General features: G+C 39.1%; 2 protein-coding genes across 3 annotated transcripts in view; one reads left to right on the top strand and one right to left on the bottom strand.

Moving 5' to 3' along the window:
• PLPPR1 (phospholipid phosphatase related 1) overlaps positions 1–3,698 on the top strand; it is a 292,502-nt gene extending 288,804 nt beyond the window's left edge. For both annotated transcript variants that reach the window (XM_015436498.4, XM_045373530.3), the window contains one exon: positions 2,586–3,698. In XM_015436498.4, coding sequence (XP_015291984.1) covers positions 2,586–2,618 — 33 coding nt within the window. In that variant the 3' untranslated portion in view covers positions 2,619–3,698. The remainder of the gene's footprint in view (positions 1–2,585) is intronic.
• Positions 1–24,069, bottom strand: part of BAAT (bile acid-CoA:amino acid N-acyltransferase) — a 134,401-nt gene that overhangs the window by 68,486 nt on the left and 41,846 nt on the right. The gene's annotated exons all lie outside the window — the stretch shown is intronic.

Genomic DNA, 24,069 nt, shown 5'->3' with positions numbered 1-24,069 from the left:
AAGGACTTCTGCAGGCTAGCCAGAATGAAGCCACAGAAAGCTAAAGAGAAGTATTGTCTCTCACATTATGCTATCCATACCAATTGTGAAAAATTCAAGTCACCAAGCATCTGCTTTTAGTATTAAATGTTTCCACATGGATAGTTAGAAAGATATACCCTTTATTTGTTGGTCAAGAGAACTAGCATTTATTGAGGGTCATCTCATTTAATATTCATGATACTGCATTGGTTTTATTATATCCTATTTTATAGATGAAAGTAAGGCACTAGGTTTAAGTAATACGCCCAAGGTCACCCAGTCCGATTCTAAGGCCCTGCTAGTTCTCCTACACCACACACCACTAAGACCCATCCAATTCTAAAGGCCCTGCTAGTTCTCCTACACCACACAGTCTGAGATTTCATTCAATGAAAATTCTTTTCTGAAATCCACAACTGCCAGCATTGAATATGAAAACATGCTACAGGGGGCTGGTATATTGAACCTGAGCTACAGTTTTTCCAAAATTAATATCCCCTGTGGGCAAGAACTTCCCTTGCAACTCCAACAGCCATGGTTTCTGTTAGAAACAGCATCTTCGTAATTTTTGGAACAGAATCATCTTCCCAGCATGTGGACCTTTTAAGATCAGAGATTAGAACCTCTCTTCAGAGCACACATTCATACATATGACATCCATCACACTATTCAAAATCCCCTAAGGAGAAGACTGAATGGGGAGGGCACCAGTCACCCTTGTTTCCCTTTCTCCCAAGACATTCTTTCCCCTTTGCCACATGTAGCCCTCAGAGCCACAGTGCTCTGGTCCTCTCTAAAACATTACCTCAAATTCGAATATCTGCCTTCCTTGATTCCCCTTAGTATAGTTGATTGAGACTGTGCATTTCCTAAAATCTTTCCCAAATACCATAGAGAACCAAAAAGTAAACAATTCAAAACTAGTCAAGTTTTTCAAAGCATTATTTTATGATTCTATAAGTTGCTGGGATCCCAAAGGAACCAATTCTTAATTATCTATGTTCTACACCCACCTGTTCACAATGTACATGAGCAATCGGCTGAGTGTTGTTCAGTTGCATTCTTGTCAACACAGTTTTTAGTAACAAAAAGTAAATTAGAAATGAAGCAACTGTGTTAACTCATTCTGGATGTGGTATAGAGTCTCCCAATGGGAAAAAATATATATATATAAACTATATATTAAATATAGATACATATATACACTAAGATATATTTATATACATATATAAGTATTTATGTATGTATATATACATACATATCGTTTAATTTTGACTGGTGACCTTGGGCATATTACTTAAACTTGGTGCCTTACTTTCTTCATCTATGTATGTATATATACTTATATATGTATACATATATAGTTAAAAGATACTTATACATATTTAATATATATTTTATATTTATTTATTAAATTTATATTGTTTATATATTATTTATATATTAATATATAATTCTATATAATTCTATATTTTAACTTAATTTTATAATGTGTAATTACATATTGTACAAGTTATAACTATAATATTTTATATATTTATTAAATCTATATATTATATATATTTTTTATACATGTTTTAGACACAAAAAAAGAATTCTGTCTGTGCTGACCACAGATACATGGACCTTCACCCCAGGATATTCTGATTCAGCAGGTGTGGAGTTTTAAAACAAAAAAAAATGAAGGAGGTACTCCTAGAGAATTCTGATGGTCCCTTGATTCAGAACTGGTGATATTATAGACTTCGTATTATCAATAGGAAAAAAAAAAAAAAGACTTGGAGGGAGAGTTAAAGAAATCTGCCTCAAGTCACTTACCTAGTTATCTCAGGATTTGAATGGCTTTATCTTCACCATTTACTCTTAAATGGAATCATATAAATAACCAAAGTGTTGACCCAAAAAAATTCAAATAGAAAGCATATTGTAGAAGTAAAAGAATAAAAGGTAAAGTTATTTTTGCTTTAGGAAAGAAATGCACGTTTTCACAAATATTTCAGACAAAAGTATCTTGAAAAATACAAAATACTCAGTTTCTAAAAATGTGTATCTGAGCTCTAAAGAATATAATGTAAACCCCCAGTGTCCTAAACAGAAATCAGGGGTCAGGCATGGTGGCTCACGCCTGTAATCCCAGCACTTTGGGAGGCTGAGGCAGGTGGATCACTGGAGGTCAGGAGTTCAAGACCAGCCTGGCCAACATAGTGAAACCCCATCTCTACTAAAAACACAAAAATGAGCTGGGCATGGTGGCGGGTGCCTGTAATCTCAGCTACTCGGGAGGCTGAGACAACAGAATCACTTGAACCCAGGAGGCAGAGGTTGCAGTGAGCCGAGATCACGCCATGGCACTCCGGCTTGGGCAAAAATTGTGAAACTCCATCTCAAAAAAAAAAAAAAAAAGAGGTAAGGGACATTGAGTGTCCTTGGAGCAGCATATTACGGAGAGGGAACAGCCTGTGCACCCTTGAGGAGACAAAACAGGGGAATATTTAGGGACAAGTGAGTGTGCACGTGTCAGGCAACCCTATCTCTGATTTTATCTGCTTGTGTTTTCTCCACAGAATCACTCTGCGTCCATGACCGAAGTTACCTGAGATGACTGATGTGTCACAAGCTGTTTTTTAAAATCACCTTCCAATTCTATACTTCAAAACACACAGTTGCTCAATGTCAAACTGTGATGACGAATATTATGTTTATCTAGTTAGAAGCTAATGTTTTGTACATTTTTTGTATGAGGAAGTGATGTAGCTTGCCCTTTTTTTTTTTTTTTTTTTTTTTTTGGTCAGCTTTAATATATTTATGCCAGAATTTTAAAACCAACAAAATTTTCTTGTTCAAGCGTGCATTGAAGAACCACATTTATTCAATGGTTGACGTTGTTTTGTGATATTTGTACACAAATTTTCTTTTCAGTTTTATAAACACAGAAGTAAATATAACAACTCACTTTAAACTTTTATTACTACAGTTGCTGCCTCCTCCAGAATTTTTGAATTTTAATAAAAGGCAAACTTTTGAGCTACAGGAAGGACAATGTTGGTTAATAATAAATCTCAAAGTCAATTGCAGGAATAAGATTGTCTTCAAAAAGAATGTTGCACTCTGATCTCTTAACAAATTGTTACATTCAAAGTTTAAAGTAATATATTAACAAAGTCACCTAGTTACACAAACAATTATCAGAGAATTCTGAATTTGGAGGGTACTGGGGTTATATGATTCTTTCTTAGATAATGGCCTCTACTAAAGAACTCAAGATCTTTCTGAAATGTCTTTTGGCAGGCAGGTGTCACTGCCACCTTTTCTCCATAAAGCAGCCAACATCAGCCTCCCCTGTCAACTCAACAGTTTTGTATATCATATTATATGGACTTTATATGAAAATGAATATTTTACAGTTTGCACAGTATTATTTTACAGAAAAGGAATCAGAGAACCTACACCATAGGGCCCCAGAACAACAGTTTCACTTTGTGGCTTTTAATTATTCTAGAATTTTAACTGCATCTCATTTTTCTAGCATGGTGATAACTAATATGTAACTCCTTTGATTGAAGGAGCTCTTTTGTCTGTACCTATCAGAATGTTTTCTTGACACTTCCATGTTGGCTCTTCTTAGCTTTTTTTGTACATATTTTTTTTTCTAAAGAGAAGAAAAAGTTATCACAAAATGTATTCTGGCTCATGTCTTTTATCTTAAGCCTTATCCAGAGGACAAAGGTATTTGAAGAGTCATGATGAAGTGAACTCAAGTGTTTACACTGTTCAGTTCCACGTCTGCTGAAATAAATTCTAATAGGGGCATGACTGAGGGATAATTTCACAGGTGTGTATGAGAATATGTAAGCTTTTAGGCAAATAAAATGCTCTAAATTATCAAGATACTCAGAAACATTCTGGATCTCTAGCATGCTCCCTCTACCTTCAGCCTACCCATAGATACTTCTGAGTTGTCAATAAAAAGTTAGACAGTAGTTTTTAAGAACAAACATTACCTCTGCTAAAATTTTTCATAAGCCCTCATCTCCTTATGGCCTAAGCTTACCTACGCACATACAATGTCACACACATCTTCTGGGTGATATCTGACTACAGTTGGGAGAGGGGCAAGGAACTAAAGAACTTTCACAAACATAATTTGTCTGTTCTCAAAACACTGAGCCCAGTGAAGCTGTGACAAATCCAAAGGAGTACTATATATGTCAGTAGGAATATTAAAACCCAGGTCTGTCTGACTCCAGGTTTCATTCTTTCCACTACATCAAGATATGCCTTTGAACCAAGTCCACATCTTTTCATGGGTTTTCAGTATAATATACCTACTTATCTGGTTTAAGGGATAATGCTGGAAGAAAAGGAAACAGTGAGAAGGAATAATTTGTAAGCTCTGAGCTCTCCAATCTTGTATAAGCTACGTACATGTAATGTCATGCAATTTCAGAATGATTCTTCTTTTTCTAAATATATTTTAGGATTTTTAAAAAAGAAATAATGAGGAATTCATTTTATTTTATTGTTCATCATAAGACATGCTAAAAAAAATGCTGGCAGTCTAAATTGCTTTTACATTACCCATTTCTTGTCACAATGTGTCTGGCTATCTGATAGCATTTCTAAGAACATAAGTTGGTAGAGTGAGTCATGTTATCCTTCTACTCTTCTTTCTAGTTCTGATTTTAAAGGGATCTATCCGTAGTATTCTAGGAGCTTTGGCCACAGACTCCATTGTCCTGGCCTTGGACCTGGGAGATGTTGGTGCATGACTGAGCCATGACAAGACAGTGCCCTGGTACACTCTGGGGCATCTCTGGACTCCTACCCCTGGAATCCCTGAGTCTGATTCCTTACCACTACAGCATGGCAACTTTAGTGTTGCCTCCTATTTAGCCCCAAGACACTTCACAGGCCTCAGACTGATCTGTCAAGTCTGTCATTTGAAATTCCTCAGGCTAGAGACTCCTCCCTGTGGGTCTTCTGCCAAGGAAAAAGCCCTCTGTCCAAATAGGAGAAGTGGTGACTGTAGCCTCAGAGAATGAATTCTGCAGTCAACTTTTCTCTAAGGAAAGCTCACAGGTGCATGACTCATTGGAAGAGGGAAGTGGGGGAAGAGAGCGAAACAAAAGAGGCTAGCCAGGTGCGTTGACATAAGCAACCTCATGAGGTTGTTAGCCCCTGTGTTTATCTATGATGTCTTTTTTTTTTTTCATTATTCTGTGCCAAGAACATCACCTGACACAGAGAAAAATCACTTAAAATTTCTGTAATACATGAATAGATGCCAGACTTCCTCCTACTTTGGCTGAAGGGAGACTATGACTCATTTGGAAATAAAGAGGATTTTAGTGGAGCCTGAAGAGAGCCGAAAGATGAATGCATTTAGATGCAGGACTAACAAAGGTGACAAAACTGCACTTACCAGCTAAACATGTGGGTGCCCCTTTTGGTAAGCTCTAAAGATCTCCCTGTCAGGCTGTGATAGACAGATGGGCTATATGTAGCTGAATATATAGCCCTTCAAGAGAGAATATGTATTCTGTACTGAATCAGAGAATGCAGGCAGCAAAATTCCATCCTCAAGATGCAAGAGAGTAGGGATCACTGGGATGGTGTCGAGTGAAAGAACCATGAGTGGCATTTTTGTTTCAAAAAACTGATTAGACTCCCTGTTACATGCAACTGCCAGAACCTCTCAAATGTGTTCAGTGTCTTAGAGGTAAATGCATCAAATACCAGATTGCTCAAGTCTGTTTTAAGGAGTAGGTTACATTATGGTCATTATACTGTTCCTGCTTTTATCAGGAGAACCCGCCCCCAATATTTCAACATAGGTTCTATTTTCCATAAGTGTTGGCTGGCTGAGAAATAGAGACAGTATAAAAAGAGGAATTTTACAGCTGGGCTGCCGGGGGTGACATCACATAACAGTAGGACCATGATGCCCACCCAAGCCTCAAAACCAGCAAGTTTTTATTAAGAGTTTCAAAAGGAGAGGTGTAAGAATGGGGAGTAGGTATAAAGATCACATGCTTCAAAGGGCAAAAAGCAGAACTACTAATAAGGGTCTAACAAAGATCACATGCTTCTGAGGGAACAGGACAGAGGGCAAAAGCAGAACTACTGATAAGGGTCTGTGTTCAGCGGTGCACATATTGTCTTGATAAACAAATAACAGAAAACAGGGTTGAGAGCAGAGAACTGGTCTGACCACAGATTTACCAGGGTGGAGTTTTTCCCCACCCTAGTAAGCCTGAGGGTACTGCAGGGGACCAGGGAGTATCTCAGTTCTTATCTTAACTGCATAAGACAGACATTCACAGAGCAGCCATTTATAGACCTCCCCCCAGGAATGCATCCTTTTCCCAGGGTATTAACATTCCTTGCTAGGAAAAGAATTTAGCAATTTCTCTCCTACTTGCACATCCATTTATAGACTCTCTGCAAGAAGAAAAATGTGGCTCTTTTTACTCGACCCCCCAGGCAGTCAGACCTTATGGTTGTCTTCCCTTGTTCCCTCAAAATTACTGTTATTCTGTTCTTTTTCAAGGTACACTGATTTCATATTGTTCACACATGTTTTACAATCAATTTGTATAGTTAACACAATTATCACAGTGGTCCTGAGGTGACATATATCCTCAGCTTACAAAGATAACAGGATTAAGAGATTACAGGCATAAGAAATTATAAAAGTATTATTTGGGAACTGATAAATGTCCATGAAATCTTCACAATTTATATTCCTCTGTCGTGGCTCCAGCCGGTCCCTCCATTTGGGGTCCCTGGCTTCCCACAACATGCTCTGTTGAATTCAAGACATGTACTAGAACTAGCATGTCATTTACTATCATCCCCCATACTACTATAGGGATTTTTTAATAAATACCAAATCCCTTGCTCACATCCTCATTCTTGATCCAGATTGTTCCAGGATTGATAGGTGCATTCACTTATTCAATAAGTACTTAATGAGCATCTATTATGTGCTAAGATCATGTGAAGAACTGGAGATACACAACAAAATAAGCAGATCTATTTCTTGCCCTTACAAAGCTTAGAGTCGAGCGGGAGAAAAGGAGAACCAACACAAAATAATTAATATATAAATGTTTTTAAGGGACTCCCGATTTAGATAGGGAAGATAGGGTTGTCAGGTACGGCTTCTCTACAGAAGTGACATACATGTTGGGCTATTTAAAATAAGGAGGTAATCAGACAGAAGCCCTAAGGAAAGGCATATTAGACCAAGGTAACAGCACATACAAAAGCTTTGGGGCAGGAAAGAGCTTTATATATGTGAAGAACTGAAGCCGGCTGGTGAGTGAATGGGAAAGAGACGTTAATGATACTGAAGATCAGAGATCTTGGAGGACTTGTTATGGACTTTGAATTTATCCTAAAATGATAAGAAGCCCTCAGTAAACAGGAGAATGGCATAGATTTGTATTTTTAAAGGGTCCCTCGGGGCTACATCTGTGTGTAGAATGGGTTGGAGGCAATCAAGAGAAGTGAGATGATCAATTAAGAGGATATTGTGTTGGACTAAACATGATTATGATTGATGTAGGGTAGTGGCAGTAATGATAAAGAGAACATGGGTTGGAAAGATATGAAAAATATCTGGGAGGCAGACTCAACAGAGTTTGAGACCCGATTGTATGTGGTGGGATCATAGCTTTCAATAAACACTTTCTTCCTAGAGAACACTTTCCCAAATCTCATTCCCCCAACTCACAGAAGGCCGGTGATACATGAAAAGCTGGAAAGGAAAATAAATTGAATTTGGATTTACTCTCTAGCCCATTGACTCTTAATAGTTTTACTTCTCATGGAAACCCAGGCAACACCACATACACTTCTAACACTAGAAATGACTCTGCCAGGAAAATTAACTTTTGCGCCTCCCCAAACTGGTGCCTGTCCTCATCCTGGCTTGTCATTTTGGTATCCCGTGTGTCAGCATCAACAAAAAGTTACATTTTGTGGCTTTCCTATGAAGCCAAGTAAACCCATGTGATCAGTAGAGGGGAGGGTGAGGGTAAAGCTCCTTTCCTCAAAAGCATCTCTTTCTCTTTAAAAGAAAGATGTGCTTATATTTCCCTACTAACCTTAATGGAACGTCCATCTGTCAATTTACTTCAAGTTCTTTGGAACAGAGAACAACTCTTCCTTTGGGATGATGTTTAATGTTGTTATACAAAGTAATTTCTCTATTGAATTGTCCTATAAGGACAAAAGTTTTTTTCAACTTCAGGTAATGTCTTTTAATATTTCAGGATTGGATAAATCCAGACTCACTAAAGTAGACAGATTTCTTTTATGTATTTCTATACAAAATATGCCCCCTTTTTATTCCCCCTCTTGGCAGCCAAAAGTTTCTTTCTGTCTTTGTAGGGATTGTGCGGTCAGGTGTTTTCTCATCTTGGCATTTTTTTGTCCTTCAGCGTCAATGAGGTTTAAGTGTGTGGATGAGCAGGTGCAGCTCCACCACAGCTGTCCATCGTCTGGTGAAGGTTTCCCTGGTTCAGGGCCTGGGCCCAATGAGGTCCATAACTAGGGATAACTGACTAACCAGTCACCACTTGTGGAATTAATTCATCATTTGAGGGATTTAAGTTAAGCGTGACAACCTTGAAACTAATTTCTGTACATTTGGTAAAATTAAGTCAAGCTTACAAGGCACACCCGGAAGCCAAGATCCCAGTAGAGCCTTGCAAAGAAGAAAGCTGAAAAAAACACATTTTATTTTGCTGAAATCAGATCCCTGAAAAGTAAGGCCTGCGTGGTGCTGATCCCAACGAGGGGACTCCAGTTCATGTTGTTTTTTAAGTATAATGACAATACCCAAAATAGAACCTGGATGTATTCATGAAAACCATGGTAAAAGGAGGAATAAGATAGGATGGCACATCTATAAAACAAGAACAGATTTTAAGAATCAGATCCAATTATAGAACATGAAAATCAAAAATGATCATCAAAATAAAACCCAAGAGATTAGCCAAATAGATTAAACACAGCTTAAGAACAAGTTAGTGGGTTGAACAGTTAAATTGTAAAATTCTCCAAGAATGCAGGAGGGGAAAGTAGAAGAGTAAGGGAAAATTTTAATATTCACGGAGAATGAATCCAGAAGCTCCAAAATCCTATTAATAGGAGTTCCAAGGGAGGAGCAGAAAAAATGGAAAAGGTGAAGTGGTCAGATAATTAACAGAAGAAAATGTCCTAAAGCTGAAGACAGATTGTTTTAGTCCATTTGTGCTGCTATAACAGAATACATGCGACTGGGTGCTTAATAAAACAGAGAAAAGTATTTCTCACAGTTCTAGAAGATGGGAGTCGAAAATCAAGGTGCCAGCAGGTTCAGTTGTCTGGTGAGGGCTGCTCTGTTTCCAAGATGGGGCCTTGTTGCTGAGTCCTCAACGGAAGGAACACCGTGTCTCTATGTGGCAGAAAGCAGAAAGTCCAAAAGCTCCATGAAGCCTCCTTTTATAAGAACCCTAATCTCATCCACAAGGGAGGAAGGCTCATGGCCTAATCACTTCTTAAAGGCCTCAGCTGTTAATACTATTACATTGTATGTCGCCCCTCGCAATTTCAGGTGTTGAAACTTAATGTGTATTACATTACATTACGTTACATTAAGTTTCAACACCTGAAATTGGGAGGGGCGACATACATTCAAACTATAACAGAGAAACACGTTTTGAGTTTTAAATAGGCCATATAGTGCCAGTCAAGATAAATTTAAAGAGTACTAATAAACCTACCCTTAGTCATATCTTAATGAAATTTCAGAACAAAGAGAAAATTGTAAAAAGCTTCCAGAGAGAGAGAAAAAAATCCCACGAAGTAACAAGAATCAGACTTCTCATTGGCAAAAATTGTGACCAAACAAAAAAACCCCAAAGTGCTGAAGGAAAATAATTGTTAACATCAAATTCTTCATCTATAAAAATTATCATTAACATGTCAGAGCAAAATATAGTCATTTTCAGATGTACTGAGATTCAAATGAATATGAATCTTTTAGGGAATTATGTGAGCTTATACTTTGAACAAATGGCAAAATAAAAATAAAGCCAAGAATTTCTTAAAAATGAATTGTAAGAAAGAGCAAGGATGCCAAGGTTATTGCTGTATATATAAAAAGAAAGAGCAAGTAAATTATTAAAGCATAGTTATTATTGTTTAAAAAAATCTGAAATTAATGGGGAATGCCATGGAGAAAAAGATGTAGTACATACTAATATTCTTGTCTTTTGGGACAGAAAGGTAAATATCTTGATTATATCTCTTTTAACTTTTTATTATGAAAAATTGCAGGCACACATGAAAACAGAGATAATATAACAAACTTGACAACACCCATCATCTAAACTTAATAATTATTCACATTTTGCCATATTTCCATAGTACTTTAAATTACCAGATATCATGACTCTATTATGCTAAATGTGTCAGAACACATCTCTAGTGACTTTTTACATAACCACAATAGTATTATTACACCTAACAAGATAATAACAATTCCTTAGTATCATTGAATATCCAGTCCATATTCAAATTTCTCGAATTATCCCCAAAATGTCTTTTTACAGTTACTTTATTCAAACCATGGCCACACATCTCATTTTGTTGATATGTCTCAAGTCTCCTTTAGTTCTGAAGTGAATTGCCCCAGCCCATTCTAGCCTTTCTTTTCTTCACGCAATTAACTTGTTGAAGAAACAAGGCAGTTGTCCCATAAATGACCCATAATCTGGATTTGTTAACTTGTAGGGCCATTTACCTTGTTCTCCAGATACCATAGTAATTATTAATTAATTATTAAAGGCTTGATTAGTTTCAAGCCTACTCCTAGGATTAGTTTCACTACTCCTGAAACTGTCGTTAGGAGTAGCTCTAAGCAGTGCTGGGTCCTCCACCTTACGTCCCATCATGAAGTGTAAGTCACTGACCCCCTATTATAGATGCTAAATTTAAGTGGTGAGTTCAGATGGTGATAATTTGATTCCTTCATTGCAAAGTCACATTCTTCCCCTCCTCCTAGTAAAGGCAAGTTATTTACAGGATAGTACTTTGTACTTTTGCACAATTACTCTTGGGTTTAAACAGAACAAAAAGTAAATTAGAACTTTTTTAGAAACTCATGAAATGAGAGCACTGCATATCACAAAGCAAGAAAAAATACAAAAGTGGCAGCAGAAAATAACTTAATTCTAAAAATCGGAGATCAATGAATCAGTAAAAAAACAATTTGACCAATAAATAAACCAAAAACTGTCCCTGGAAAAGATAAATAAAAGAGAAATATTTGGCAAATCAGGCTGAGAAGAAAAAGAAAACATGCATATAAACAATAAGGGCCATGTCAAAAATTGTAAAGAGAAAAATGTGCTCTAGAAAATATGGATGAAATTCTGAAAAAATATAAATGACCAGAGTGGCTCTAAAACAAATTTTAAAATCCACATTAATCAATATAAGAAATTCATCTATTAAAATTAGACACATAAGAAAATGAGTCCATTGGGCTAGACGTGGTGGCTCACGCCTGTAAACCCAGCACTTTGGGAAGCCAAGGCCGGCAGATCACGAGATCAGGAGATCGAGACCATCCTGGCTAACACAATGAAACCCTGTCTATACTAAAAATACAAAAAACAAACAAACAAACAAAATTAGCCAGGCATGGTGGCGGGCGCCTGTAGTTCCAGCTACTCGGGAGGTTGAGGCAGGAGAATGGCGTGAACCCGGGAGGCGGAGCTTTCAGTGAGCCAAGATTGTGCCACTACACTCCAGCCTGGGCAACAGACCTAGACTCCATCTCAAAAAAAAAAAAAAAAGAAAAGAAAAAAAAAGAAAAATGAGTCCATTAATAAATGAATGTAATTCACCTCACTAACAGACGGGAGAAAGAAATCTTTATGAAAATAATAATGGTGAACTCTAGAATAGTAATTGCTGTGTGCCACGCACTGTTCTGACAGCTTTAAAAATATTAACATTTAATTTTAATAAATGCCACAAAGGCATTTAATAAAATTCAATTTTATTACAATGGTAAATATACATTTTAGGAATAAATAGAAGCATCACTATTCTAAAAACAATTAAGACTCTACTGGAAATCTATAGCAAGCATTATACTTAATGGTGGTTTTAGAACTTTTCATATCAAGTGTCAGAAACACAATTCAAAATCGTTTAAACAGAAAATATTTCTGTCAGTAACTTGGAGGTTCTGGGGAATTTATCTAGATTGGCAATGCCTGGGCCCAGGGTATTGCTGACTGGGGTATAAAAGATTATTCAGTTTGCAAGGGGCCAGGTGTAGTGGCTTATGCCTTTAATCTCAGAACTTTGGGGGGCAGAGGCGAGAAGATTACTCGAGGTCAGCCTAACCAGATCCTGTCTCTCCAAAAAAAAAAAAAAAAAATTAGCTGGGCTTGGTGATACACACCTGCAGTCACAGTGACTCAGGAGGCTGAAGTGGAAAGATAGCTTAAGCCTGCGAGTTCGAGGCTACACTAAGCCATGATCCTGCCACTGCACTCCAGCCTGGGTGAATGAAAGTGACTCTGTCTCAACAACAAAAACAAACAATAAAACAATTTGCAAGGGTATCACCATTTTGAAATAAAAATGTGCCTTAGTTCGTATAAACTAGGATTCAATTTGCAAAAATTTGAAACACATAACAATTTATGAGAAATACTTCCCATGAATGTGTGCCCGGTCCTTTGATTTTTGTCTGACCTCCTTCCAGTTGATTCAAGATGACTGTGAATCTAGTCAAACTAGGAGAGCCCCCTCTCCCCATTGCATTTTTGCCTTATCCTCGTTATCCTCCCACCCGCACTCCAGCCTCTGTTCAACCCATCATCAATCAGCCTTTGCTCAGAGTTTGCTTCTGGTCTTAATGAGGTGTTACCTGAAGAATTTCTGGATGTCCCCCAAGGCATGCTCCTGGGCTGCCGCATGAGCAGCAGGGTCTCCTCCCCAGAGCAAGGGCCTGGAAATGCCCAGGTTCCAGGACGCAAAGCACAGGGGAACATAGGGCGATTCTAGGAGGTGGCCTTCCCCGGGGTACACCAGCATCCTCCCGCTGCTTCTGCCATGGCTCTGCAGCTGGTCCACGGCCTGCTCAGCGCACGCTTTGCTATCCAGGCATTCCTCACTCTCTCCGATGATGAAAAGAATCCATCCCCTAGCCTTTTCAACAGGAAGCACATTCTGCTGATGGAGCTCATCTCGGGGGTCTCCCTTACAGGGGCGGAAGCGCACAGCTTCAGAGAGGTAGACCTGCAGGCGCTCCTGAGCTGAGCTGAACTGATGGGTGTCACAATCAGATCCTCGTATCTGAGTGGAACTTCAAAGCTGGTGTTGGGCCCGTTAATGCAGACAGTAGCCACCACCTGCTTCAGGTAGCAGGCCATAGCCAAGCCAATCTCGGCACCTTTGCACACGGAGATCACTCCAATTCCTGGCCTTTGGAACTGAAGCACAAAACAAAGTGAAATCTATTGCAGGTCACAAGCTGAGAAAGAAATGTCCGGGCATGTCAATAAACAAGTATGATGGAAAGAATCAAAGAAGGTCGAGTCTTGGCACTCAGATTTATCAGCTCCTGGGACTCAGAATGTTACCCACTTACCCTCACTAACCTTTATTGTCTTGTAGGGATGATACTATTACTGACCTTGGGAGGTTGTTATGAGGATCAAGTGAAACAATGGAAATAAACACTCTTCATCAATGGTAAAGTTTTGTAAAGGCAAAAAGAGTCTAACACACCAGCGATGCTTGGCATTACAAGAATAGAGCCAGGTAAGCTTTCTGAAGAACAAAATTCTTGTCTCTAGCCAGAAAAAAAAAGGGGGGCATTTTTCAGGTTCTCTCAAATATTATGTAAGTGGAATTCACATTTAAATAGCATTTTATAGCTACAAAGATTTTGCCCATATATTACCTCCATATTCAAGGGCTAATCCTGAAAGCAATGAGAGTATAAAGACAAAAGGCTTGGATTCAAGAAATAATTGAATTGTAGTAACAATAGAAAAAGGTAGTAGCTCATAGAGGAGAATCATTAATTCTCTGGTAGACTGAGGGAGCTGAGGGGACATGAAAAGTCTGAAAGATGAGGGGGGAAAGGAAAGGCACTCTGGACAGACAACGACAAGTACATGAAGACCTAGTTTGCTTATTTTGCTCACAATTGTACCCCCAGCACTTTCTGTCATCAGAATCATCTGATTTTTATTTTAATTTGAGCTTCCTGAAACTCAATTTTTCCAGTGTCTGTTCCCATAGGTATGAGTGGGCCCAAGAATCTGACACTGTAAAATGTCCCCCAAGGAAATTGGGAAACATCTGTGTGATTAATGAACGAGGGAGTGAAGGAAGATGGCTGTAACTGGAAGTAGGAAACTGATTAGTAGGCTAAAACACTCTCAAGGAGGATGAAGACGGTGTGATGTATTGAGAAAGACAGGAGTAGAACCTAAAACACTTTGTGATTGGTTGAAGACTTGGGGAGAGAGGGAAGAAAATAGATGGGCAAAGATAACAAAGTGGATTTTTTCAGAGTTTATGCTAACTGCTATACACACATTATCTCAGTTGGTCTTTCTAATAGCCAAACTGGATTCAAGAAACTTAAAAGATTTGCTTAAGGCCACAACATTATCAAGGGGCAGAGGTGGAAATTGAAGCTTATCCCCTGAATCTAAATCTAAGTTGAATATTTGCAGTTGACTTTTCTTCCTCAGACTAATTTCACAAATAGTTAAATCTGAAATCGAAAAAAAAATTGAAAACATTTTAGTTGGGATTTAATTCTTTTTAGGCAATCTTTTAAAAAGACCCAAATAAGCCTAGAAAAATTACACATGTTTTCTCAACGCTAAAGATGAAGATGTTGATAATGCCCCAATAGGAAACATATCCTATCTCTCCTTGAGAAGAGTCAAGGCTCTCCAGGGTTGGGGTGGAAGAGAATAAAACATTTGAGGAAGTAAAAGATAATTTAATGGTTTGGAGCAAGGACATTATCAGATTATATCTGTCACTTACTGCCTATGTAGTTTTGACACATTACTTTAAATATGCTTTCTCATCTAGGAGGTTGTTGTTGATAATACTTCATAAGGCTATTGTGAATGTTACATGATACTGCATATAAAATGTTTAGTATACAGTCTAATAGTCACTCGACAAATGTAAGCCAGTACTGTTTTACCATTATTAAGTTGATCCATAAGAAATGACTGACATTTGAACATTTTGATCTGCAAAACAGTAAGTTAAACTTAGTAGAATACCAACCCTGATACTTGATATCGTGATATCTATTTCTGGGTTTCTATTTTTTTTTTTCCGGAGACAGAGTCTCACTTTGTCTCCCAGACTGGAGTGCAGTGGCCCGATCTCGGCTCACTGTAACCTCTGCCTCCCAGGTTCAAGCATTTCTCCTGCCTCAGCCTCCTGAGTAGCTGGGACTACAGGTGTCTGCCAACACGCCTGGCTAATTTTTGTATTTTTAGTAGAGATGGGGTTTCACCATATTGGCCAGGCTGGTCTCAAACTCCTGACCTTGTGATCTGCCCACCTCAGCCTCCCAAAGTGCTGGGATTACAGGTGTGAGCCACTGAGCCTGGTCTCTCTTCTTAATCATTAGCACAAATATCAGTACTTTGGAACTCCTCAAGAGAATAGATCCTAGTTCAACTAACATTTACCTCTTAGAAGAAGCTAGGTTAATGTTATTATTCCAGTCCTTCTCAATCATTAATGTGCATAAGAATCACCTGAGGATCTTGTTAATATGCAGTTTGCTGTTTCAGGGATGGAAAATGAGATGCTGCATTTCTGAAGGCTTCCAGGTGATGCTGTGGCCACTGGTCCGGAACTACATTTGCAATCGTAGAAGGACACACTTGACGAAGAGTGCTAAAATGACCCTTCCTTTTCAGGTTCCTTTCTCTAGCCTGGCTCTTGGCATTGGACACTTACTCTATGCTTCACTCTGCCCCTAGCTCTGAAACTAACTAAAAAGCTAATTCAGCTAGTCAGACAATGCAGTCAAGTCAGTTTTGCCAATACTCCCAACTTGATCTTGTACCTTTGTCCTGATCTTAGTTTCAGGACTCTTCAGTGTGACTTACTACAGCATTATCCCCCTGCAGAGATAATCACTGAAGTTTGAAAACATGTCAAATCAGATAATTCATGATTTGAGATGAGTGGCAGTAAAGCATTGAAGAGAACCTTATGAATAAGTTACAAACACTTCCAATGAAAGACATCTTGGTTTTTTTCCACTAAAAAATAATCATATTATGTCCACCATTTATTGTCTTCTATGTGCCAATAAGCACAAAACTGATCACAAATCAACTCAAAAATCTTACAAGGCAGCTATTACCATCCCCATTTAACTGTCAGCTGTGCTGTGTCCAAGTCTGCACAAGTTGGTAAAACAGAGCAGACATTGGTGATTTTGTTTTTTTGTAGTTGTCCAAGGTAAAATGTAAAGTGTTTTAAATACCTTAGGATGAGCTAGTAGCAAGTTGGCAGCTTCCTCAAAAAAAATTTTTTTTTTTTTTTTTTTTTTGAAGACGGAGTCTCACTCTGTCACCCAGGCTGGAGTTCAGTGGCCGGATCTCGGTTCACTGCAAGCTCCGCCTCCCGGGTTCACGCCATTCTCCTGCCTCAGCCTCCCGAGTAGCTGGGACTACAGGCGCCCGCCACCTCCCCCGGCTAGTTTTTTTGTTTTGTATTTTTTTAGTAGAGACAGGGTTTCACCGTGTTAGCCAGGATGGTCTCGATCTCCTGACCTTGTAATCCGCCCGTCTCGGCCTCCCAAAGTGCTGGGATTACAGGCTTGAGCCACTGCGCCCGGTCTCAAAATATTACAAGTCCACCTCCTGCAGTTTGTCAGGCAAGTCTTCCTAGGCAAAATATGCTAATGCCAGCACTGCAAAACCATGGGAAGCCAAAAGACTGGCCAGAAATTCTATTAGGCCCCCAATGCCCCCAAACAAATCGATGACTCCTGGGAAAGGGCCTTCCCCTGAGAGTGCAAAGAGAGAAGAGAATGGGATCAGCAAGAGTGAAAAAAGGGTCAAATAGCTGCAAAAATATAAGGTGAGCAAAATTACACACACACACACACACACACACACTAGCATATTAGTTTTAAAACTTTATGGGAAATACCGGTTTTTTAATAATTTGATACAATTTGTTGTTGTTTTTATTTCCATTATGATATGGTTTGGCTGTGTCCCCAGCCAAACCTCAACTTGAATTGTATTTCCCAGAATTCCCAGAGTCAAAGAAGGAATTCTGGGAGATACAATTGGGAGGGACCCAGGGCAAGGTAATTGAATCATAGGGGCTAGTCTTTCCCGTGCTATTCTCGTAATAGTGAATAAGTCTCACGAGATCTGATGGTTTTATCAGAGGTTTCTGCTGTTGCTTCTTCCTCATTCTGTCTTGTTGCTGCCATGTAAGAAGTGCCTCTCGCCCTCCACCATGATTATGAGACCTCCCCAGCCATGTGGAGCAATTAAATCTCTTTTTGTTCCCACTTTCGGGTATGCCTTTATCAGCAGCATGAAAACGAACTAATACACATTAACAGTGATTTCTGTATCACCAAAGATTAGTTTCACCTGGAGGGAGAAAAAGGGCTCCTCGCACTCAACCTTCTCGGATCTGCTTCCTCTGCACCCCAGGGCCTGAGAAACAGCGCTGCACAGTCTGGCTGGCCTTGGGCTGAACAGTGACTGAATCTTGAAAATAAATGGAGTCATATAGGTCCAGACTGACCCAAAAGGGGCTGTTCATCACATCATGTTTGAGCAGCCTCCGGAAAGGCTTCTCAGGCTTCAGAGACCAAAAGAGGTCCATTGGTTGTACCCCCATGTAGTCACCTCCAAATGCGGGAGCCTGCTCCAGATCCACCTCACCAGCCTCATTAGCCCTGCAGAAGGCCAGGGACCAGAACAGATTCCCCTTCTCATCCTTCAGCGAGGCCTTCAGAGTCACCACCTGGGATGGGGGCAAGCCTGTTAATTGGATATGCACTGGATCATCTGCAAGGGCACTTGCTGGGGTGGCTGACAGCTGGAACACTGACAACTGGCAAGGGAGCAAGTGGTGCCTCAACCCCTGTAGTGAGAGAGAAGACTTTAAATTGGAGAATTCAATTCCAAGAAAATGTCAAGGCAAGGTTTATATTGGGTCTGACCAAATTAAACTTCTGGGAACTTAGTGAAAAATATGCAGAACTTTTGGAGGAGGGAGAGACATGCAGAAAGTACTCATTGTTCTCGTTTTACAGATGAGGAAACGGGTTATATGGCAGGCTCCAAGTCTCACAAGTAGTTGGTAGAAGTGGGAATTCAAGCTATATCTGACACCGCAGCCTCCTGTTTTATCCATTATAACACTAGTAAATCTTAGTTTTATGGTTTTCAGTACATTAAGGTTTAATTCTTCAGTGGAAATAATACCTGTGTGACCTATTTTTACAAGGTGTTAGGAGCCAAGGGGGATAATACATGACAAAGCGTCTGAAACAACACTGCTTTTCAGCCCCACCTGTTGGGTATGGGTATGGGCACAGAATTACGTAAACACGCACCTGTTATGGTCCTTGTTGTTGTTTTTCTTTTAGTCTCTCATCCCTATCTGCCATTGTTAGACCTCTAGCTCTTTGCAGATTTTCCATTGTTTGGTTTTTTTTTTTAAGAGAAAACTTCATGCTCTTGTCTTTGCTATTATGCTTTTCTAATAGAGTTATAAATGCCAATGTTGTTTGTAGTAAAGAGACTACAATATACATTTGATTGGCCATTTTGTACCCTGCTCCATTATAAGGAAAATCTCGGGTCTTCTTCCCTCCCTCCCTTCCTTCCTGTACAATGCATTAGCCCAATACAGCTTTTATTTTTATAGTTAATTAATTTGAATTGCTTACTATAACCACTCTTCAGCATGCATCCTTTATCTAGTTTTATCCTCCCAAGTGAGCCTCTCAAGGGTAGTAACTGTGTATGAAAACTTTAGGGATCCTTTCGACACTGATATAATAAATTATACAATGCACCTGTTTAGGAGTTATAAGGTTCGTAAGGGGCAGAATAAAATAGCACCAAAAATGTAATAGAAATAAATATTTATATAGTACATTTGTGATTGAAGATTTGAGGCTTTCTTCCCAAGTTGTGGTTCCTTTTTATCTGAGAATAGTCTCCTAAAGCCCAGAGCTATGATCACTCAGGAGCTATGTATGTACCTTGTGGCATGAACCCAGGTGCCATTGCTGATTGGATTAGAGCTGAATTTCAGATTCAAGATGTGGCAACGATGTTTTCATCTTGCTAGCTTAGAAATGAGACCCAGAGATCACCAGTCACTCTATCAGGGTCAAGCCTAAGGTGAGGCAAGAGAGGCATCTAGAGGACCAAAATTTACTTTCATGTCACTGACAGACCAAGCCTCTAAGGTCTTCCTTATATTGTGCACCCTTGGAACCTCTCTTGCCTTACCCTGGCCCTGGACTCACATGCAATTGGATCCATAAAATTCAGAAGCTGAAGCTATATCCAGATAATTCCAGAAAATCAGTCTTAGGGGAAATATGTGGGAGTTTGAGGGGAGAGGGAGAGGGAGAGGGAGAGGGAGAGGGAGAGAGAGAGGGAAAGGGAGGGGGAGAGAGAGAGGGAGAGGGAGGGGGAGAGAGAGAGGGAGAGGGAGGGGGAGAGAGAGAGGGAGAGGGAGGGGGAGAGAGAGAGGGAGAGGGAGGGGGAGAGAGAGAGGGAGAGGGAGGGAGGGGGAGAGGGAGAGGGAGGTGGGGAGAAAGAGAGAGAGAAGTTATGAATGAATAAAGTAGATACAAAGATGAAAGTCAGAAAGTAATCTTACTAGATTTCAAATTCCTGGTTCTAATCACTCCTGAAGGTCAACTGTACTTGAGTTCCTTGAGACACTCTGGCATCCCTATAATAGAATCCCTTTGTTTACATTAGCTTGAGTTAATAACTATTACTTGCAATAAAAGAGTCAACTAGTTCAACTTTGTATTTCCAAGCTCAGGATGATTGACTTCTATAAGGTCATATGATCAAGAGAGAAAAGGTGCCAAGTTTCCTGACTTAGTTGCATGCTTTTTTTTAATGGCCAACAGACTATGATTCAAACTTTGGGAAAGCATATGACTTTTACTTTTTCTAAAAAGTTCTACTAAGTGAGAAATTCCTCCAGGATATCAGAACAGTCTGGAGTTACCTTTTGGTCATATCTGAGAGTCCACCAACAGAGAAAATCCCAGCATCAAACTCCTTTCTAAAACCAGGTTGGCTGTGCCCCTAGACTGTGTGATAGAATCAATCTTACCCTGTTATGTGAAGGCCTGGTATCCCACATCACTCATCACCTCTCTCTGTTGTCTCTGCTACTCTATATTAGTGAAGGCTACTAATGATGAGGTACAGAAATCTCCAAATTTTGAGGCCCCTAGTCCCAAAAAGATACACTTCAATATAATCCCACTTAACCTTTACCACCACAAATATATTTAACCTGGAAAAATGATTTTGTTATCATAAACTGAAAAGACATATTATACGTTTTCATGTATAGATTCATTTCTGGTGAATTGATAGCATCAGCACACTGTAAACTAAGGAGATCAGTTGTAGGATTTATTAGTTTAGCTACAGAAAAATCAGTCTTTTCCCATGAGTGTTGGTACTTTTTTATTCTCAGCCCACTACTATCAATTCTCCTTAAATCTGGGGAATTTGTTTGTAGACACCTGATTTTCAGTCTGTACAAAACACAATGATTCCATCATGTTTCTGTCCTTGAATCACTTGTTGAATTGTATGTCAGGACAGTGACTGTCTTTAGGACTCCGAGAGTGCATATTAAACAGCCATGAGACATACAAGACTGTATTAGTCTGTTCTCACGTTGCTGATAAAGACATACTTGAGACTGGGCAAGTATTAATTCTGGATAATATTAATTCTGGATAATATCAATTCCCATGGTAAAGCTTTTTCATTTTTCAAGGCTCTTTCAAGGTCATTATTCCCTGTGGGAACAACAACCCTGTAGGAATAAAAACATATTACTATCCTTACATTACAAATTAGGAAATAGAGCTCAGTGAGTTAAATGGTTTAGCCAAGTTTGCCTATGTAGTCAATGTAAAGCAAGAATCTTAACTCATATCAGGTGACCCAATATCTAAACTTTAACTATTTTCCCCAAATGAGAGTAGAAATATGAAAACTCACTCTTCTCTTAACCTACCCCTCCTTTTTTTTTTCTTTCCCAATACTTTATTTTTAATTTCATCTTTCTTTTTCCTGACTCTGAACCTTTTAGTTAAGTATACACCCTGGTGCATACTTTGGCAGGACAGATAGTGAAATAGTAGAATTATAGCCCACAAACTCATGTGTGCACAAAATGTATTTTTTTCTATTTTTCTAGATTCCAAGTAAATTCTATTTTAAGTCTTTGTTCTAAGATTACATCTCTGCCACCTGGAGGAACAAAGGCTCAAAATAGAAATTACTTGGAATCCAAGTAAGTTTTCTGTGACTTCTATAATGCTGAAAGACTCGGGAAGCTTATACATTATTGTGCATTCTTCCGAACCTGCTGTACAATGTGTGCCAGAGGCTCCAAATTCAGATACCCATGGGGACCAAGCAGGTAATATAAATTTATAGATAAGGGCCAGGAATAAATGAGATATAGAACTGTAAAGAACTAAAGACAACCTAGTCTTTAGCCCAGTCTAAAGATATCCAGTGTGCAACAAAACAAGATGTGAACCAAACAAAACATACTCATTTATGACTTCTGGAGTGCATATCAGCCATTAGGTTTTTTGTAACTCAGAAATCAAAAGAAGATTTTCCCCCCCTTTCTGATGTGCTACATTTTTTTAAGGCAATGGATATCAACTTGTCTCCTTTAGGTAGAAGAAGGATGACAAAGTAAAGTGGAAATGCCAAAATGAGGGGATGAGAAGTGGGAAGTGAGGACTCACATATTAATATGTCCAGTGATAAAGAACAAGTTGAGCTGGGCATGGTGGCTCATGCCTGTAATCCCAGCACTTTGAGAGGCTGAGGCAGGTGGATCACGAGGTCAGGAGTTCGAGACCAGCCTGGCCAATATGGTGAAACGTCATCTCTAAAAATACAAAAATTAGCTGTGGTGGCATGTCCCTGTAGTCCCAGCTACTCGGGAGGCTGAGGCAGAAGAATCACTTAAACCCAGGAGGTGGAGGTTGCAGAGAGCCAAGATCACGCCACTACACTCTAGCCTGGGCGACAGAGCAAGATATTGTCTCAAAAAAAAAAAAAAAAAAAAAAAAAAAGAACAAGTTGACACTGGCCTCAAAATCCAAAGCCTTCAAAACCTTCTCCTTGCCTCCTCTCCCCATGCTTAATCTATATGACTTTTTCCTACTTTTATTCTGTTACATTTGTATTACCTTATTCTCAGTTGGATCCCAACTAATCCATATACATAGATTCATACCCTTGTTAGTTGATAAGGCTTATTGCTTCTCAGAGCTAGCTCCTCATAGGTTCCAGAGTGTTCATTTATACGATTCTTAAGGCTTCTCCTGTCCAACACTGCATTGTCACAATCATCAATAAACTACCTACTGTATAAGGGACACCCATCTGAAGAGGTCTCTCCTTCCTCTGGGCCCTCCAGCATGCCTCTCAAAGCACTTAATATATTGAGCCTTATAATCATTTATATTGTGTTTTCTCTCTCCTATTAATCTGAAATTTTCTTGAAGGCAGAATTCTGTTTGATTTATTCGTCACTTTTACTGTATACAGAGCCCTTCACATTCCATGTGTTCATAAATGATTTTAACTTTACACTCTTCTTCATTCCCACAAACTCTTGTCCTTTTTCCCAAATCTTTCTCCCTTTCTACCGTTTTTTTTTTCTAGTCTCTACAATATTGTCAGACTGATCTCCGCAAAATTCAAAAGTCAAATTACTCTTCTACTTTAAACTTCCAGTAACTCCCAGATTCATTTAAGGGTGGAATCTAAATCCTTTGGCATAGCACTTAAGACCATTTCCAAGGGAGTGGCTCTACCATGGAGCCTTAGAGACTCTACATGTGTCTACATGGGATGCACAGGCAATGCTTGGACTGCCATGTGACCTAAATCTGGGTGGAATGCCCTGTGATCCTCCTAACATGGCAAGGGAGGAAATCTTCAGAGAAGGCTTCACGAGGTTGTTTTCTCATCTGCCTCTATCTTGTGGGATGCTACCATGAGGCGGTTTTCTGATATACCTCCCAGGTTCCAGAGGAACATGAGACTTTCCAACTTAACCCCTACGCTTCCGTAGGGCAGAACTGCAGCTCTATAGCCATTTAGCTGCAGTCTGGAATTGACTGGCCAGCAATAGGGTGTATCACAACTCTTGTTGAAGCCATCTGACCCCTTCTGTTTCAGTGCCATCCTTTTGGTGTGTGGGATAAGGACTCACAGGGCTGACATCGTTAGCTTCTCTTGTCTTCACTATATATATATAAGTAATAATCTGGCTGAATCTAAAATTAGTTCATTATTTCTTTACCATCTGAATCTGTAAGTGTTAGACTTGGACAGTCCTTTGTGTTTGGCACCCTTCATAATCTGATTCAATCAAAGCATTTAACCCTGATCTATTTACTAGTCTAAACAACTATCTCATTACAAACTTAACATACAATATTGTGAAAGTCTCCTTCTTTATCTGACTATCCATTTTCTGCTCTATACAAATACAGTAGTCACTAGCCATACATAGCTAATTAAATGTAATTAATTAAAAATAAATAAAACAGAAATCTAGTTCCTCAGCCACACTAACCACAATTTAATTGCTCAATAACCACGTGTAACTAGTGGCTACTATATTGAACAATGTAGATACGGAACATTTCTGCCATTAGAGAATATTCTATTGGATAGCACTATTCCAGAT

This window comes from Macaca fascicularis, chromosome 15 (assembly GCF_037993035.2).
Source record: "Macaca fascicularis isolate 582-1 chromosome 15, T2T-MFA8v1.1".
NCBI classification, from domain to species: Eukaryota; Metazoa; Chordata; class Mammalia; order Primates; family Cercopithecidae; genus Macaca; species Macaca fascicularis.
Note: the sequence above shows the minus strand (reverse complement) of the source record. Positions and strands in the feature narration are given on the sequence as shown.